At 40.5% G+C, this 18,362-nt stretch overlaps 1 protein-coding gene across 4 annotated transcripts in view; it reads left to right on the top strand.

The window, feature by feature from the left end:
• The window catches only part of Cbl (Cbl proto-oncogene), an 83,476-nt gene that overhangs the window by 15,152 nt on the left and 49,962 nt on the right, over window positions 1-18,362 (top strand). For all 4 annotated transcript variants that reach the window (XM_087563304.1, NM_001419955.1, XM_087563306.1 and 1 more), the window contains 1 exon segment: window positions 11,065-11,312. In XM_087563304.1, the coding sequence (XP_087419430.1) occupies window positions 11,065-11,312 (248 nt within the window).

Below are 18,362 nucleotides of genomic sequence, written 5' to 3'. Positions count from 1 at the left end.
GTGAAATGTGCATGTGTGCAGGTGCCCAAACCTGCACCAAAAGGTAACTTCAGATTCTCCTGGAGATGGAGTCGCAGGTTAAGGCTGGGTGCTAAAAACTGAACTCCAGTCCTTTGAAAAAAACAAGTGCTTATAACCAGTGAGCTATGTCTCATGCCACACATGTTTTAAAATAGGAAGGATATATGAGTACTTGGATATATAAGTGTAAATGTCTTTGTCATTATTACTTTTATTTACATGTATTTCTGTGCATATGTCTGTGACATGAGTGCATGTGACCATGGAGACCAGAAGGGTTCGATCCCTTGGAGCTGGAGTTACAGGGGATTATAGTACTGGTCTGGGTACTGGACAGTGGACTCTGGCTATGGAAGAGCAGCAAGTATTCTTACGTACTGACATCTCTCCTGCCCTAATGTGAATGGTTTTGTTGTTGTTAGTGTTCTATTTTAGGTTCTGGGTATGAGGGTTTAATTGTTTCTTTGTGTTTTTTTTTTTTGTTTGTTTGTTTGTTTTTTTTTTTTTTTTTTGGCTTGAATGTATGTGTGCATACACACCCTGTGCATGCCTCAAGCCCACAGGGTTGAGAAGAGGGCTTCAGATTCTCTGGGACTGAAGTTGTGGATGGTTGTTAGCCAAAATGTAGGTGCTGGGAACTGAACCTGGGTCCTCTCTAAGAGCAACAATTAGTCTTAACCTGATCCGTTTCCATCTTCAGCCTCCAGTGTTGTCAATGATTTTGATTAGAAGTACTTAGCTTGATTTTTTTTTTTTTTTAATTTCTCCTGTTGTTTTGTTTGAGAAAGGATCTCACAATGAAGCCCAGGCTGTCCTGGAACTTGCTGTGCATATTAAGATGACCTCAAACTCACAGAGATCTATCTGCCTCTGGGATTAAAACCACTGTGCCTGTCTTGGCTTCAGTCTTTGAAAGGGTGAATGCTTTTGCAGAAGATTGGTTCTCCTGTTGTTTTGCCTACAGTATTTTGCCTCTGTCTTGGTCTCTATAGACTATAGGACTGAGAAGATAACTTGCATGGACCAGGGCAGTAGGAGTACTGTTAATAATGGCTTCTGGGTGTCAGCAAAGGGTCATCTATCGTTTTCCCTCTCGTGCATGGATATATATATATATATGTGTGTGTGTGTGTGTGTGTGTGTGTGTGTGTGTGTGTGTGTGTGCACTTAAACTCCCAAATATTCAGAAGTGCAAATTCAGAAGTGCGCTCCAAATCAAGGAAAGGCTAAATTAAATTGGAATGCAGCAACAGTTAACCAGTGCAGTCTTACTGCTGGTCAGCATGAATTAAGGGTGTGTGCGCATGTGTGCACGTGTGTTTGGAGTTTTGTTTTGAAACAGGATCAAGTCATACCCTGAGCTGGCTTTGGACTCCTGATCCTCTTAAGTCTAAGCTTCTCCAGATGTGCACCACCCATTTACCTGACTTGCTGCAATTGTTTCCCGAGTCACTGCATCTGCAGTTCATGCTGATGCTCCTAGCTCCCACTGTGTCTTCCTCTTCGTTCTGCAAGTGAGGTCGTATGGAAATGGGAGGGGTCCTGTATACATCAGATGCTTACCTCATTGGTAGTTGGGAGGCCCTTTTACCTACATTTTATGAGATAGGTTTTATCTCTTTATAGGTAAGAATATTGAGGCCCAGAGGTTGAGTTTATTCAAGGTAAATGACTGAGGCAGAATATTTTGATATGGCTGGTTGATAGAATCTTACCAAATACTAAAAATGATTTAGTCCTTTAGTCTTTTTAAATGCTAGCTGGAAACCTAAGTTTAGCCTGTCTTATCTCCAAAGCAATTCCCTAAGCAAATCTATAAATTTCTTTTTTTTTATCTATAAATTTCTTAATCACACATAGTGCCTTGTTGGCTGCATATTAGTCTAATTGACCTTTGTATCCTTCATAGTCCTCAGATAAGTCCCAACTCATTGGTACCTTAGGACTGTTGAGGTAGGTGCCTTGTTGGTTGTTCTGCTGATTTTACAGACTGGACTTTTCCCTGTGATTTCAGCTCTCAGCATAAATATCACCTCATAGAAACCTGTCTTCTATTTTAAAGCAGCCACCCAGTGCTGCTATTTATTATATTACCCTACTTAACTCTGCACAGAACCCAGTGTTTCCTTTCCTGACAGTCCTCCTCCCCACCCCTCTTGCCTGATAACTTCTGTCAGATTCAAGGAACTTCTCTTGCACTTCATTTCCCAGAGTGACGTGTCTATTGAAAAAAACTTGAAACTGTCAGGCTCAGTTCAACTGCCTCTGTATCTGACTACACATTTCTGTTGTCTAAACCCAGTGTTGTCCTTCTGACCTGCATTTTAGGTTTCATTCCTATTGTTTTACCAGAAATCTATCATTCTTTCTTTCTTTGTTCTCAGTGTGAAACATGTATAGCTTCCTCTGAAAATAAAAACCTGGTCTGGGGCTGGAGAGATGGCTCGGTGGTTAAGAGCACTGACCTTCCAAAGGTCCTGAGTTCAAATTCCAGCAACCACATGGTGGCTCACAACCATCTGTAATGGGATCCCATCCCCTCTTCTGGTGTGTCTGAAGACAGCTACAGTGTATTCATATATAATAAATAAATAAATCTTTAAAAAAAAAACTGGTCTGGGGAAGGGACAGCTCAGTTATAGTGCTTGTCTAGTGTCTGAAGATCTAGGCTCCCTAATATGACATAAAGCAAACAGGGAATGGTGTTACATGCCTGTAATAGTAGCCAGTCTGGAATGAGACCTTGTCGTAATAAACACAAAGTTTTCAGTCACAAAGCTTTTGTGTCTTTGTGGAATCCTTTTCTTCAGTTGGCATATAAAAGTAATACATATTTATGGCATATGCTAAGTTTCCGGTTGCTTAGTATCAGTTTTCTCTCTACCCAAGATGCACTATACTCTAGGGTACTACCACCTAACAATTTTTATTATTGTAAAGTATATTCTGAGTTGTAGCATCCAACTTACAATGAGGTTTTGGAATGTAGCTCAACTTGGGAATCATTTATTTTGTTAATATAAAACTATTGAGCTTAGAATACAATAGTGTTCTGAATGGAGCCTTTTTTTCTTGTCTAAGTTGTTCCCTTTTTTAATACTCCATAGAATAAGCAGCTTCTTGAAGTAATGTTTAAATATTTATGCATTGAGCCGGGAATAGTGGCACACGCCTTTAATCCCAGCACTCAAGAGGCAGAGGCTAGTGGATTTCCCTGTGAGTTCAAGGACAGCCAATGCTGCATTTATGCATCAAGTATTAGCTTATCTTTATTTGCTAGCCTTATACAGCACTATTTTCCAAGAATATACCAGAAAATGATTTGCTGCTATATATTTAACATACATACTAAAATGATGGTTTTAAAGCCTATACATTGTGTTTCACTTGAAGAGTCCATGATGGTTGGCTGTTGAATTGGATTGTTTGTTTGTTTTTATGGAAGTTTTATGTAGCCCAGGTTGGCAGGGAATCACTTGCTTCTTTCTGCCTCTGAGTATTGGCATTATATTGGGAGTATTATAGGTGTGTGCTGTCACACCTAGCAGCTGGATTCTATTTTAAGGAAGCATGTCTAAGCATGAATATCACCTTGCTACTTGTAGTCATGAAGAGTTGAAAACAACATAATTCAAGTAAAATGGATAGATAAGATGTTTGTTGAATGAATAGCTTAGATACCACAAAAGAGTTTATAACATACTTTGGGGACACAGGAAGTTCTTTCTGCAAGTACTCTGTCCGTAATCTTGAACTCTGCCCTAGTCTAGAGCCTCTTTTCCTCCCTTCTCTCTTCACCCCTTATTCTCCCTCTTCTCATTTCTTTTTGTCTCTTGAGACAGTCTCATGTATCCCAGACTGGCCTTGAATTCTTGATCCTTCTACCTCCACTTCCTGAGTGCTGAGTTTATAGGAGTGTGCCACGACATCCAGATAATAATCTAGTATTTACTTTATTTAACATTTTCTTTTGGCAGTTTTTTAATTTCAACACTTGGTGGTTAGTTCTCTGTACTGATTGTAGTTTTTATTTGTTTGGTTTGGTTATTGTTGTTGTTATTGTTGTTGTTTTAGTGGTAATAGGGATGTAGGTTAACCATGTATATATAGAGCTTTTTGTTGAATCTTCATCCCTACTATGTTTTCTGGACAACTACATTTGGAAGCAGTATGGGACATTATCATTCCTTCTGGTCCAGACAGCTTTGTGGAGCCTGGTATCTTTGTGCATAGCTGAAGGTCCCTGTCTTCCTCATTTCTGGATTTTCTCCCTTGTTTAAACTGCTCTGTAGTCCAGGCAGGCCTTGAGCAAGCAATCCTGCAACAGACTTCTGACCTCTGCTCCTATAGACATAAGCCACTGCTTTTAAATTATTCTGTTTCTCACTATCAACAAAAACAGCAAAGTTAAAAGGTACAGAGCGTTTAACTAGGCCAGTAGTTCTCAACCTGTAGGTTGTGACCCTTTTGGGGGCCACATAGATATCCAGTATATCAGATATTTACATTATGATTTATAACAGTATCAAAATTACAGTTATGAAATAGCAATGAAATAATTTTATGGTTGTGGGGGTCAGCACAACACGAGGAACTTTATTAAAGGGTCACAGCATTAGGAAGGTTGAGAAACACTGATTTAGACGGTGAGAAAATTTAAGGTCAAGTTCTGAAAGACGAAGCAAGCTCTTAGAACTGAGTCTTAAGTTGAGGAGGACAAAACATAGGAAAGTGCCTGGGAAACATTGGGTTGGCGCCCACAAGGCCTGAATTTTAAGAATAAAAACTAGGGGTTGGGGATTTAGCTCAGTGGTAGAGCGCTTGCCTAGCAAGCGCAAGGCCCTGGGTTCAGTCCCCAGCTCCAAAAAAAAGAAAAAAAAATAATAAAAACTAAACAGAAGTTGGATCAGTTTTTATAGGGAAGGAAACCCAGCCTTTAATCTGTTACTCTGCGTTGGATTGAGGTGATCTAGGATTCCTGATGTTGGTAGTGTGACACCTGCTAGAAGGAGAAGTAATCCTTGGACTAGCAATATCCACAATCATATTGTTTATAATTTATACAGCAGCCAGCGTTTAATGAACAAAAAGTAACTAGGTAGATGAGAAGGTGCAACTGAGGACCAGTAGGAGACACTGAGTATAGAAACAGAGGATACAGAAGTTGTCAGTCAGGGACTTAAAATATACCTATTATTCATATGTTACAAAAATTAAAAACTGAGCTGCAAGGTTTTGTGTGTGTGTATACCCAGACCTGTACATACTTGACAAGTGTTTCACCACTGAACTATGTCCCCAGCACTAAATTGACTTTTTTAAAATAAGAATCATGAAATGATATAGAATTCTAGAACTAAAGACACAGAAACTGTTCGTAGGTACTACTAGCCAGATGGCTTGGTGTAGGTAAGGGCACTTGATGTCACACCTGATAACTTGAGTTGAAGAGTTGGATCCCTGAGACCCACATGATGGAGAGACCCCAATCTTGAAAGTTGTTCTCTTACCTCCACAAATATGCTATGACATGCGTATGGCCCTCAAACACTAATGTAATAGAAAATTCTAAGTCAGTGGGTGGATTTAGTAGCATAAATAAGGCTGAAGAAAACAGTAGAACATAAGTCAAGGAAAATTCCACATTGAGGTGTTGAGACAAAATGATGGGATGTCCTAAGTATACATAATTCAGGTCCAGAAGAGTTCCGAGAAAGAATGGGCAGGAAAAAATTTTAACAAGTTGTCTGAGAAGTCTCTAATAAAAACCATGAAACTACAAATTAAGGAAGCTTTATCAGCATCAAGCAGAAGATACAAAGCAAACACTAGCTATTACATTGTAATGTAACACTGCTGAAAGCTGTTGTGGGATGCTGTTCATCCCTGGGGAAACATGCACAAGCGTCTGTTCATCAAATGGGGAACTGACAAAGTCCAACATGGTGAACCAGTGAGTTGGTGTGGACTTAATTTTAATTCTATGTGTTTGAGTGTTTTGTCTGCATGTATATCTGTATACCACTTGTGTGTTTGGGGCCCATGGAGGCTGAAGAGGGCACCCACAGGAACTGGACTTACAGATGATTGTGAGCTGCTATGTGAGTCTTGGGAGACGAAAGGGAGATTCTCTAGAAGAGCAACCGGTGCTCTTAACCGTTGAGCCATCTTTTCGGCCCCAAACAAGTAAATTTTATTGGAGTCACAAGAGTGTGGGTGAAGCATTGCTAACAGAAGCAGAAATGACTCAAAGATAGCTGTATTACCAAAGCCCACCAGCATGAGTGACAGCTTACAAAGTCTGGATACCTGCAGGCAGCCCTACAGATTGGAGAACGTTCTTTCTCAGTAGCTCAGTTGGTTTGTCTCTGCCTCTTGTAGGCATCTCTTGGCAGTTTATGCTGGGGAGGGAGGACCAATAAATCTCATCAGTTTCAGAGACTTCCTAAAGTCTTTGAGTTTACTTCTTTCATTTAATAACTTTTTTGTTTTAGTTTTTGCTGTTGTTGTTGCTTTGAGGTGGTAACTCAGGAAGACCTAACTTGAGATATTCCTGCCTCTGTTTTGGGGGTATTGAGATTGCAGGTATGCATAACCATTCTTGGTCAATGACATTCATTTTAAATGGCAATTTAAATAGTTTTAAAATTATTTATAAAGTACTTAGGAGTTCTGGTTGGGATTTTACTTATTTATTATTAAACACACACACACACACACACACACACACACACACACACACACACACACACACACACAAAGTAAAGGCTTTTGATACAGAAATTTGCCTACCTCTGCTGGGATTAAATGTGTGCACCACAATGCCTAACCAAGAGGTGGTGTTGATATACTTATCTGTAATCCAGTTTACTGGATTAATATTATTTTTAATATTGTTTATATAGCTAATACTGTTTTAAAATGAATTCTTGGCTTTCTTTTCATGGACAGTTACATATCTATAAAACACATTTTTGTTTGTTTTTGTTTTTTGAGACAGGGTTTTACTGTATCCTGGAACTTTTGCTCTATAGTCCAGGCTGGCCTCGAACTCAAGAGATCCTGCCTGCCTCTGTCTCCTGAGTGCTGGGATTAAAGACATGTGCCACCACTGCCCAGCTTACAATTGTTCATTTTTATTTTTGAAAATTTAAAATTTGGGCTGGAGAGATGCTTCAGTTTTTAAGAACATTTGTTCTTGTAGAGGACCATGATGGCTCACAACCATCTCTACCTCCAGCTCCAGGGGATCTCATGTCCTCCTAAACCACACATAGGCACAAACATATACATATGTAACTAAAATAAAAATACACGTGGTACTTTTCTGTTGCTTTGATAAAACACCATGACCGAAGGCAAGGTAAAGAAGAGAGGGGTTTGTTTTTGCTTCTGGTTCCAGAGGGATAGAGTTCTTCTTGGAGGTATGGTATCAGGATGCAGGTGTGGCAGCAGAAACAGGAAAAGAGATGACAGTCAGCTGCAGATGTAAAGCAGACAAACCAAACTGCAAGTAGGGCACAGCGGTACACTCTCAAAGCATACCCCAGTAGTTCTCTAGCAAGGGTGCACCTCCTAAACCTCCCCAGACAGCACCACCAGCTGAGGACCCCAAGTGTTCAAATACCTGGGCTTATATAGGGGGCAGTTCTCATTCCAGCCACCATCGATTGTGTGTAGGTGTGGGTGTAGGCACACACATGCCACATTGCCTGTGTATGAAGGTCAGCAGACAACTTACGGGAATTGGTTCTCCTTCCATGTGTGTTCTGGGAGTGGAACTTGGGTTGTCAGGCTTAATGGCAGGAGCTGTTACCTGCTGAGCAGTCTTGTAGGCTCTAGATGGCCATTCTTTGGATAGTAATATGATAACATATATGCATATATCTCATATGCATATGTACATATAGATGTAGGTGGAATGCACGTATTTTCTTTTTTTGCTTTTAGTTAGCAGAATGGGTTCCCTTGTGACATTTTCTGTAGGCGTAAATTTTTTGCAACTTACTTTTAATAAGGGCTCAATCTCTCCTCTAGCCCACCACCCAGCAGAGGTAGTGGAAGAGAAAAGCTATCAAGAAATGGGGGAGTGGACCTGCTCAGCAGTAGTCCTTTGGGGGTGAGCTCGATCCTCTTTGGCAGCAGTTCAGTAGCAAACACCAACCACAACTCAGCAGCTGTAGTCCAGCCCTCTAGGCAGGCAGACACCACACAGGAACTAGCAGCTGTAGTTCAATCCTGAAGAAACCGGAAGGCTCACCAACCAGCCTGAGGTGAGGCCATGAAAGCAGCAAGCTGCCACAGGAACCTCTTTGGTGAGTTTCTCTCTGGCATCATCACTAGTGGAGATCAATAACGCTATGTAAGGAGAACATATGTACTGTTAGGGAAAAATATCTCCCACTGTCTGTGGTCATGTTTACACTCCTTCATCAAGTGTCCTTTCGCATGTTTGCTGTATCCAAACATCCTCTCACCTGTGTGCCCAGCAAAACATCATATGGCATAACTGACTTTCCAAACAAACCAGAAGTTTTACTTAATTTTTGTTGTGTATTTTTCTTGTTTAGACCAATTTTGAGAGAGGCATTCATCATGCGGTTAGAATAATGCATTCTCATTGTTAAATAGTACTCTATTGTAGTAAATATACCATAATTACATGTCTATAATACATGTAATTACGGTATATTTATGTAGTTATGAGGATGGCACCTATGTTCTATATTTGATATATGGGTTGTTCCAGTTTTTGTGGTGATCTTGTTCTGCACACTTTTTTTTTTCTAGACAGGGTTTCTTCAGGTAGCCTTGGTTGTCCTGGAACTCTCTCTGTAGACCAGGCAGGCCTTGAATGGAGATTCGTCTACTTCTGTCTCCCAGTGCTGGAATTAAAGGTGTGTGCCAACACTGCCCAGCATTCTGCACATTCTTGTATGTGTATCCCAATATACTTTTCTAGGCATGGAACTTCGTGCTCATAGTGCATAGTTTTTTAAAGTTTATATATTTTTAAAATTCTTTTTGAGACAGCCCCTCCCATCCCCTTATCCCCCACCCCCACTCCCACCACCCTGGCTGTCTAGAACTATGTAGACCAGGCCTGGAACTCACTGAAAAATGGGCCTGTCTCTGCCTCCTAGGTGATGGGATTAAAGTGTTGCACCATACTCAGTTGATGCTATAGAACATTTTAATCTGACGGTATAGCTGAGCTGTTTTCCAGTTAGAGTTGTGTCAGTTTAGGCTGCTCTAGGCAGTGTATGAATGTGCCTTTGCTCCATTTTCTTGCTGCTGGTTGGCATGGCTAGTTATTTGTCTGATTGTGATTGGAGTTTTCAGTCTAGACTGAGAAGTGAGGTTGGGCACCATCTTGTGTCTTTTCTAAGGATCCTTTTTTAAGTCTTGATAGCTTGTATATTGGAGGATCATTCTTAATAACTTGTAGGAGGTGTTTATCCCGTATGGATTTGTTCAGATATATACTCTGGTTATATATGCTGAGGTATCTTCTTGCTTGTTAGTGATATCACTGTTTGTATGTTGTCTTTCTTTTGTTTTTAATTTTTATTTTTTAGATAGTGTCTTCTTATGGAGCCTGCTGACTGCTCATGATCCCCTGGGCTGGGATTTATAGACTTGTACCAACATGTCCAGCTTTTTAAAATATTTCTTGTTAAACAGAAGTTATTTCTTTGCGTCTCTCCACTTTTAAAGTGGTAGAATTTAAATAATATTTCCCTTTATGGTTTTTTTTATCATGAAGTCATGCAGCTAGCACTCATGTACTATAAAGCTCTCTAGACTTGCCTTTCCCATTATTCTAACCATTTTTCTTTTTATATAACAAATGAGACTTTCTTGATACAAATGGACAATATGTGTCTCTGTGGTCTCTTTCTGAACTTTTGTCTAGTATTGTCTTTTCCAGATACAGAAGCTACTGGTATAAAAAGCACAGACTAGGGGTTGGGGATTTAGTTCAGTGGTAGAGCGCTTGCCTAGCAAACGCAAGGCCCTGGGTTCGGTCCCCAGCTCCGAAAAAAAAAGAAAAAAAAAAAAGCACAGACTAATCAATAGGGATAAATCCAGATTACCAGTTGTTGTAAGAACTAGAAGATGGCCTGCTTAGAAGTAGAGAGTGCTATGTTGTGTTTATAGTATAGATTTAGTTGTTGAGTGTGGTGGCACCTGAGGTAATCTTGGTACTTGAGAGATGAAGGCAAGGAGGATAGCCTGTGCTACAAGAGACCTCAAAACAGCAGAAGCAGGGGCTGGAGAGAGGGCTTATTGGTTGAAGCAGGGGCTGCTGCTCTATTGGACCTGGGCCTGGTTCCTAGCATACACACGTTGACTGTAACTCCAGTTCCAGTGGACCTGACTTTCTCCTCTGGCCTCTATGGGCACCAGTCACACGCACTGTATACACTGACATACATGCAGGCAAAACACCCATGCACATAACATACATTGATTAAAAAAAAATCCTAAAACAAACGTACAAAATCTAGTTTTAAAATATAAGATCTCGGTTAGGGATTTAGCTCAGTGGTAGAGCACTTGCCTACCAAGCGCAAGGTCCTGGGTTCGGTCCTTAGCCCCGTTTTTTAAAAAAAAAAAAAAAAAAAAAAAAGTGATCTCAGAAAATTCGAAAGTAGAAGATGGGAAAAAGAAGCAGATTCTGAGAATAGTGCATTAAGTTTGGTCCAGCAAAATGGCTCATAACTGGCTATTACTGTAGTTCCTGTCTCCTGGATTCTATGGTCACCTGCACTCACATGCACATGCTTCAACACATGCACACACATACATGCAACTTAAGTAATTCAGGAAGCACTTTTTTTTTTTTTTTTTTTGGAGCTGGGGACCGAACCCAGGGCCTTGTGTTTGCTAGGCAAGCGCTCTACCACTGAGCTAAATCCCCAACCCCTGTATCTTTCATATTTATGTAAACAGCACATATTTCATAGCCCATAACATAACAAGGAAAGTTGTCCTTAAGGTCCTAAGTAATAGTCTTTCTTTCTTTTCCCTTTGTTGCAGGTGGTGCGGTTGTGTCAAAACCCAAAGCTGGCTCTCAAGAACAGCCCACCGTATATCTTAGACCTGCTGCCTGACACCTACCAGCACCTCCGCACTGTCCTGTCGAGATACGAGGGGAAGATGGAGACGCTTGGAGAGAATGAGTATTTCAGGGTGTTCATGGAGAATTTGATGAAGAAAACTAAGCAGACCATCAGCCTCTTCAAGGAGGGAAAAGAAAGGATGTATGAGGAGAATTCCCAGCCTAGGTAATGGAGACATACTACACAAATACTAACTCAGGTCTGTGACTGTCAGAATGGGAATGCCAGCAGTAGTTGAGTGGCTTTGAATTTTATTTTAATGGGAGTTGAAAACTCATATTTGATAGAAAGTGTCTTGGTAGGTGTTTGACCATCATTGGGTTTGGTAGATTTATCTGTGGAAGGAAGAGTGATTTACACTCATGAAAGAAAGGTTGCAGGCAGGAGACCTTGAAATCCCTAAAGATAGTTTGTGGGTAGATGCGTATTTGAAAGAGGCTAAGTTGAGGTTGAGGAGAAAAGATCAGATCTTGCAGAAGCCGCAGGCGCTTGATAAATCACAAGTGTCAGATAAGGGTAAAAAAGCTAGTGTTTGATACCTTGTTTTTAAGAGAGTGTGTGTGTAAGTTTGAGTTCGTGTGTGTGGGTGTGTATGTGTGAGAGAGAGTTTGAGTTTGTATGTGTGTATACAATGGATGGGTAAGGATTCTTTGTCTCCATCATGTGGGTTTTGGGTATTGAATTCAGGTCATCAGGCTTGGCAGCAAACACCTTTACCTGCTGAATCATTCCTTAAATAAAGCAAACTGAACTGACACTTTGTTTATGTGTAAGAATAATCTGTAACTAGAATAGAGGCACATGCACAATCCCTGCTTTCCCTTGGTGTTTGGGGATGCACCCAGGATCTGACACAGGCTCGGTAGCTGCCCTATCATCAAATGCAGCTACGTTACATTGAATGTTACTAGCTTGCCTGTTGTAAACACATACCGGAAAAGAATTAACTAGCTCATGAGTTCTGTCCAATTGAAATATGATGTTATATGTCATGGATTTAATAGAGATAATATAGTTTTGCCTATTGGGTGACATCAGAGGTGAGACAGGATGTGTTAATCTGAACTAGATTTTGAAGGATGAGTAGGAATAGTCTAGGCCAGTGGTTCTTAACATGTGGGTCACTACCCCTTGGGGGCGTTGAACAGCCCTTTCACAGGGGTTGCATATCAGATACCCTGCATATCAGGTGTTTACATTAGGATTCCTAACAGTAGGAAAAGTACAGTTACTGAGTAGCAGTGAAAATAATTTTATACTTGGGGGTCACCACAATAAGACGAACTGTATTAAAGGGTCACAGTTGGGGTTGGGGATTTAGCTCAGTGATAGAGCGCTTGCTAGGCAAGGCCCTGGGTTTGGTTTCCAGCTCCGAAAAAAAGAAAAAGAAAAAAAAAGGGGGGGGTCACAGCATTAGGCAGTTGAGAACCACTGGTGTAGGCAGAGAAGTCAGCCTTTAACACACTAATAAGAACCTGCTGCCGACTGTATGTTCAAAGAATGTGGGAAGTCTGGTTTGGCTAGAATTACAGGAGTTAGATGAGGGGAAGTACAAGGGAGTCAGACTGTAAGGATTGGTTTCGACTCTAGACTCTTACAGACACTCAGTTGTCTACAACAGTTTCTACCTTTAGAAAAGAGCACTAATTACATATATGCATGCCAAGTTGGGCTCTTGTTGTATTGTTCAGGGTGCTCCAGATTTTGGGGCTCAAGTGGTCCTTGTTTCCCTTCTCCAAGGAACTGAAAATATAAGCATGCCATTGTACCCATCTAAGTACACTTAAAAAACTTTAAATGTATTTATATTTATGTATATGTGCAGGCGCACACACACACGCACGCATGGTGTAGTGTATGTCTGTGTAGACTGGAGAACATTTCGCCGGAGTTGGTTCTCTCCTTCTACCAAGCAGATTCCAGGGATTGAACTCAGGTCAGCAGGCCTTCATGAAGCTTCCTGGCAAGCATCTTTCGCTACCCACTGAGCCAACTTGTCAGCCCTAAGAGCATTTTTATAATGAAGTGGAAGCTGCATTTTCCTTCTTAGAGCATACTGAACAGTGCTTGGTATGCTTCCTTTAATAACTGTCTTAGAGTGTCATTGCTGTGCAGAGACACCATGACCACAACAACTCTTATAAAGGAAAATATTTAACTGGGGCCAGTTTTAGAAGTTCAGTCCTTTATTAACATCATGACAGGAAGCACGGCAGCATGCTGGCAGACATGGTGCTAGAGAAGGGACTGAGAGTTCTAAATCCAGGCTCTCAGGTTAGATGTAAATGCTGCACTGGCCTGGCTTGAGCATTTGAGAATTCAAAGCCCACCCCCTCTAGTGACTCACTTCCTCCAACAAAGCCACACCTACTCCAACAAGGCCACACCTCCTCATAGTGCCACTCCCTATGAGCCTATGGGGCCGTTTTCTTTCAAATCATCACAATGACTGAGAGTGACTTAGTACACTGGCTAAGTAGTTAAACTCTAAAGCCAACTCATAGGTTTTAACCTTTTCTCATCCACTTTATTAGCTATGTTATTTCTATTTCCTCATCCAGTGAATGAAATAATAATGCTTTCATTGTGGGTTGTTGAGAGTTTTCTTCTACATTTCTTTTTTTCAGAGCTGGGGATCGAACCCAGGGCCTTGCGCTTCCTAGCGCTCTACCACTGAGCTAAATCCCCAACCCCTTTCTTCTACATTTTTGAGAAGGGTTTCAAGTATCCTAGGCTGGCCTTGAGCTCACCATAGAGTAGAGAATGACTTGCCCATCTCTGATCCATCTGCCTCCACCTCCTGAGTTCTGGAGTCACAGACATGCAGCATCACACCATGTGTATGTGGTGCTGGGTATCTAGCCAAGGGCTTTGCATACACTCTACCAGGGAGCTACATTCTCAGCCCTAGCTTTTATTGTCTTATAGACTACACATAGATTATTATATTGGGTTGTATATCATTAATACATAAGACCACATGAAGCATGTAATTTGACCTGGCTAAAATAAGTATTTTCATATGCATTTGCAATGACTAAATGTAAATGTATACTATATTACAAAGTATATAAATTGTTCTTGGGCTGGAGAGATGGCTCAGTGGTTAAGAGTGCCAACTGCTCTTCCAGAGGTCCTGAGTTCAATTCCCAGCAACCACTTGGTGGCTTACAACCATCTGTAAAGAGATCCGATGCCCTCTTCTGGTGTATCTGAAGACAGCTACAGTGTACATATAATAAATGAATAAATCTTTAAAAAAAAATGAAAACAAACCCAAAATAAAAAAAAATTTGTTCTTATCCAAATTAGTGTGTACCTTTACTGTTTCTATCAATTTCTGCCTCAGTTTCAAAATATGATTCATGAGCTTCTGATTTATGCTTTGACTGCTTATGGACTTCCTTGGTTTTGTTTTTATCTTTTATGCGTATGATGTTTTGCGGGCATGTATGTCTATGTACCGTAGGTATGCATTGCTCACTGTGGCGGGAAGAGGATGCTGCACCCACCTCTAGAACTTGGCGCTACAGTTGTGAGCTGCCGCCATGTGCTGGGAGTTGGACCCATGTCTTCTGGAAGGACAACCAGGGCTCTTAACCACCAAGTCCTCCCTGCAGCCCCAGACTTTTAAAAAGAAAATTATACACATTTGATTCATGCACTACAGAGCTCTGTGATGATTACTTTTTCAATCAGCTTTATATAAGCTAGCGTCATCTGTCTGGAACAAGGGAACCTCAGTTAAGAAAATTGTCTCTATCAGATAGGCTGGCTCTGGAGCATTTTCTTGATTAATGGTTGTTGTGGGAAGGCCCCACCTACCTTGGTCAGTACACCACTAGGCAGATGGTCCTGAGTTGGTTTTTTTTTTTTTAATTTTTGTTTTTTTTTAAAGATTTATTTACTTATGTTACATATATACACTGTCGATCTCTTCAGACACACCAGAAGAGGTCATCAGATTTCTTTACAGATGGTTGTGAGCCACCATGTATGTTGTTGCTGGGAATTAACTCAGGACCTCTGGAAGAGCAGTCAGTACTCTTAACTGCTGTGCTCTCTCTCTAGCCCCTGGTTTTTGTTTTGTTTTTGTTTTTGTTTTTAAACAAAAGCCAGTAAGCAGCACTCACCCATGGCCTCTTTCAGTTCCTGTTTCTGTCCTGACTTCTCTCAATGATGGACCATAACTGTGGCTTTCAAACTTCCTAATGCCTCAACCTTTTAATATATATGCTCATGTTGTGGTGAACACCCCCAACCATAAATTAATTTTTGTTGCCATTTCATAACTAATTTTGCTACCGTCATGCCTTATATAAATATTTTTGGAGATAGAGGTTTATCACAGTGGTCGTGACCCACAGATTGAGAACCCCTGGACTATAAACTGGAAGGTAAAATAAACACTTTATAGACACCCTCCTTCCTCTGGCTCCTAGGTGCTGGGATCAAAGGTGTGTACCATTATATCTGGCTTTTGTCTTTTCTTCTTCTGTTTTATCATCACAGCAGTAGAAAGTAAAATAGGGAAGCTCTCAAAGTATACGGCTCTTCCAGTTGTTTTTATAAAGTCATACAACTGTTGCAACAATGTAACTTTGGAACATTTGGGGTGCTCTAAAAGGAAATCCTGTAGCCATTAGCAATCACTTTGTCAAGCTTGCTTTTAGCCCAGTCACTAATATTTATTTTCTGTATCTGTAGATTGGACTGATGTAGACATTTTATATAAAATACATTTCATAGAAGTGGAACTGTATAATGTGTATGACCATTACTTAGTGTCTGCTTTCTTTAATTTAGTGCAATTTTACAATTCGTCCATATTATAGCATGTATTCATGATTTCCTTTTGTGGTGGGGAGAGAAGCTAGTTGAGACAGGTGCACACTGTAGCCTAGGCTGTCCCAGAACTTGCTGTGTAGCCCAGGTTGGTCTTGAGTATTCAAGTCAAGTCCCCCACAACCTCTTAGGACTGGGACTACAGGTGTGAACCCCCATGCCCACTGCTTCATTTGTCTTGATAGGTAATTCCACTGTTTGAACATTTTGTTTATAGATCTTTGAGTTTACTACACTTTTTAGCAATTATAAGTAATATTGCTGTGAACACTATGTGCAGATTTTTGCATGCTATTTTCAGTTCTCTTTGCTACATCCTGGGAGGGGAATTGCTGAGTTATAGAGCAATTAGTTTTTAACTTTTTTGAGGAAGCTTCAGACTGTTTACACAGTGGCCTCAGCATACAATCTGCTAGCAGTGGAAGAAGGTTCTAAGGGCTCACCAGCACTTGTTACTTGTAGCTGTTCTGCAGGGTGGAAAGCAGTATCTGGAGGTTTTCAATAATTTCCCTAATGAATTGTCTTTTCATGTGACTGTATATCTTTGAAAAAAATTGCCCGTTCAAATCCTTTGCTTTTTTTAATTTAAATTTTACTTTGCTTGTATTTAAGTGAACGTGCATATTATGTGGTGCCCTGGAGAGAGTTGGATTCTCTAGAGCTAGAGTTGTGAGGCAGTTGTGAGCCATCTTGATGTGGCTGACCAAACTCAGGTCTTTTGGATGAGCAGGAAGTGCCATTAACCAAGGAGCTCTCTCTCTGGCTCCCTGTTCTTTTGTTGTTTTTTTGAGACATCTTAGAACTAAATATGTAGGTGAGGATGACTTTGAACTCTTGATCTTCCTGCACCACCTCCCAAGTTGTACAATTAGAGGCATGCACCACTTTTCCAGTCCCCCACCCCACCCCCAAAGTTACTGTCTTTATTTTGCTTGTTTTGAAATGGGGGCCTCCTATGCAGACCAGGCTAGCCTGTATGCTGGGATTAAAGGTGTAAGCTACCACATGCCTGACCTTAGCTTTTTGTTTTTACTGTTTTCAGTACTGGAGACTCTGTGGTTCTTAGGCCTTCTCCTTGTTTTGAAATTGTGTTCACCTTTCACTATTGAATTGTAAATATTCTTTACATAGTCTGGCTACTAAACTAGTATCATCTGTTCTGGGAAAAATGAGTTATAAGATTTTGCTCTCATTCTCTGTCTTTTCCTTTAATAATAGCTTTTGAGGAAACAGTATTCAAACTTTGAAGTCTCGTAGTCTGTGGTATAACCAGACAAGTACACTGCTGCATATTAAGTGTCTAGCATTCTGGGAACTGTAATGGGGCATGACTGTGAATCCAAAGCCAAACTGGACTTCTAGGATAGCCTGTGCTACAGAGCCCTTGTCTCCAAACTCCCTTCCCTTCATATTACCTATTTCAAGGTTTCTCTGAGTAACAGTCCTAGCTGTCTTAGAAGTTTATTTCTAGTTTAGGCTGGCCTCGAACTCATATTTGCCTGACTCTGCCTTCTGAGTGCTGGGATCAAGGGCTGTGTTTGTTACTGTTTTTGCTTGTTTGTGTTTGTTTATTTATTTATTGTAGGGTTTCCTTTATGAAGTAAAGATTTATTCCTGAGCATATACATATCCTTCTATTAAAGTACTGTTTGTTAAAAAGACTGTCATTTATTTGTTCTTGTTAAAAGTAAATGGATCATAATGTAAGGATTTATGTCTAGACTTGGAATTCTGTTATTAACCACATACCTGTCCTGAATCTGGTGTCACACTAGCTTATATTATCGTGCCTTTGTAGAATTTTGAAATGATCAAATGTGAGTTGGGGCCACATATATGACTCAGCGATTAGGGCCCATATTGCTCTTCCAGAGGACCAGGGTTAGGTTCCCAGCACCCATGTTGGGTAGCTCACAACCACCTCTAACTCCAGAACCAGGGTATATGACACCTGTGGACAATGTACTTACATGTATAAACACATACATATACACATAGATAAAAAAAAGTTTAAAGCAGTAATTTGAAAAGTAAATACCCAATAATAGAATAGACAGGGAGAGAAAAGAAAGAATATTCAATCAAAGAACATGGACTTCATTTATAATCTAGGATCAGGCTGTCAGTTTTAGAAAAGAGCATGTAGAATTCTGGTAGGTGTGTTTAATGAGTAATTCAGTTTGCTTTTTAAGTTCTTGGACCTCATCAGCATGGGCCTTCTTTGTTTGCATCTCTTTCTTCAGTGGCGTTCTGTGGTTTTCATTGTGCACATCATGTTCTTAGGCCTGCTGCACTGGCTGTTTCCAGGTAGTGTCCCATCCAAGTCCTAACTGTTGGGCACATCTTTGAAAGCTTGGTTCAATTAATTGC

The sequence above is a fragment of the Rattus norvegicus genome, chromosome 8 (genome assembly GCF_021556685.1).
Source record: "Rattus norvegicus strain SHRSP/BbbUtx chromosome 8, alternate assembly SHRSP_T2T, whole genome shotgun sequence".
Classification (NCBI taxonomy): Eukaryota; Metazoa; Chordata; class Mammalia; order Rodentia; family Muridae; genus Rattus; species Rattus norvegicus.
This window is presented reverse-complemented; position numbering and strand designations above follow the sequence as displayed.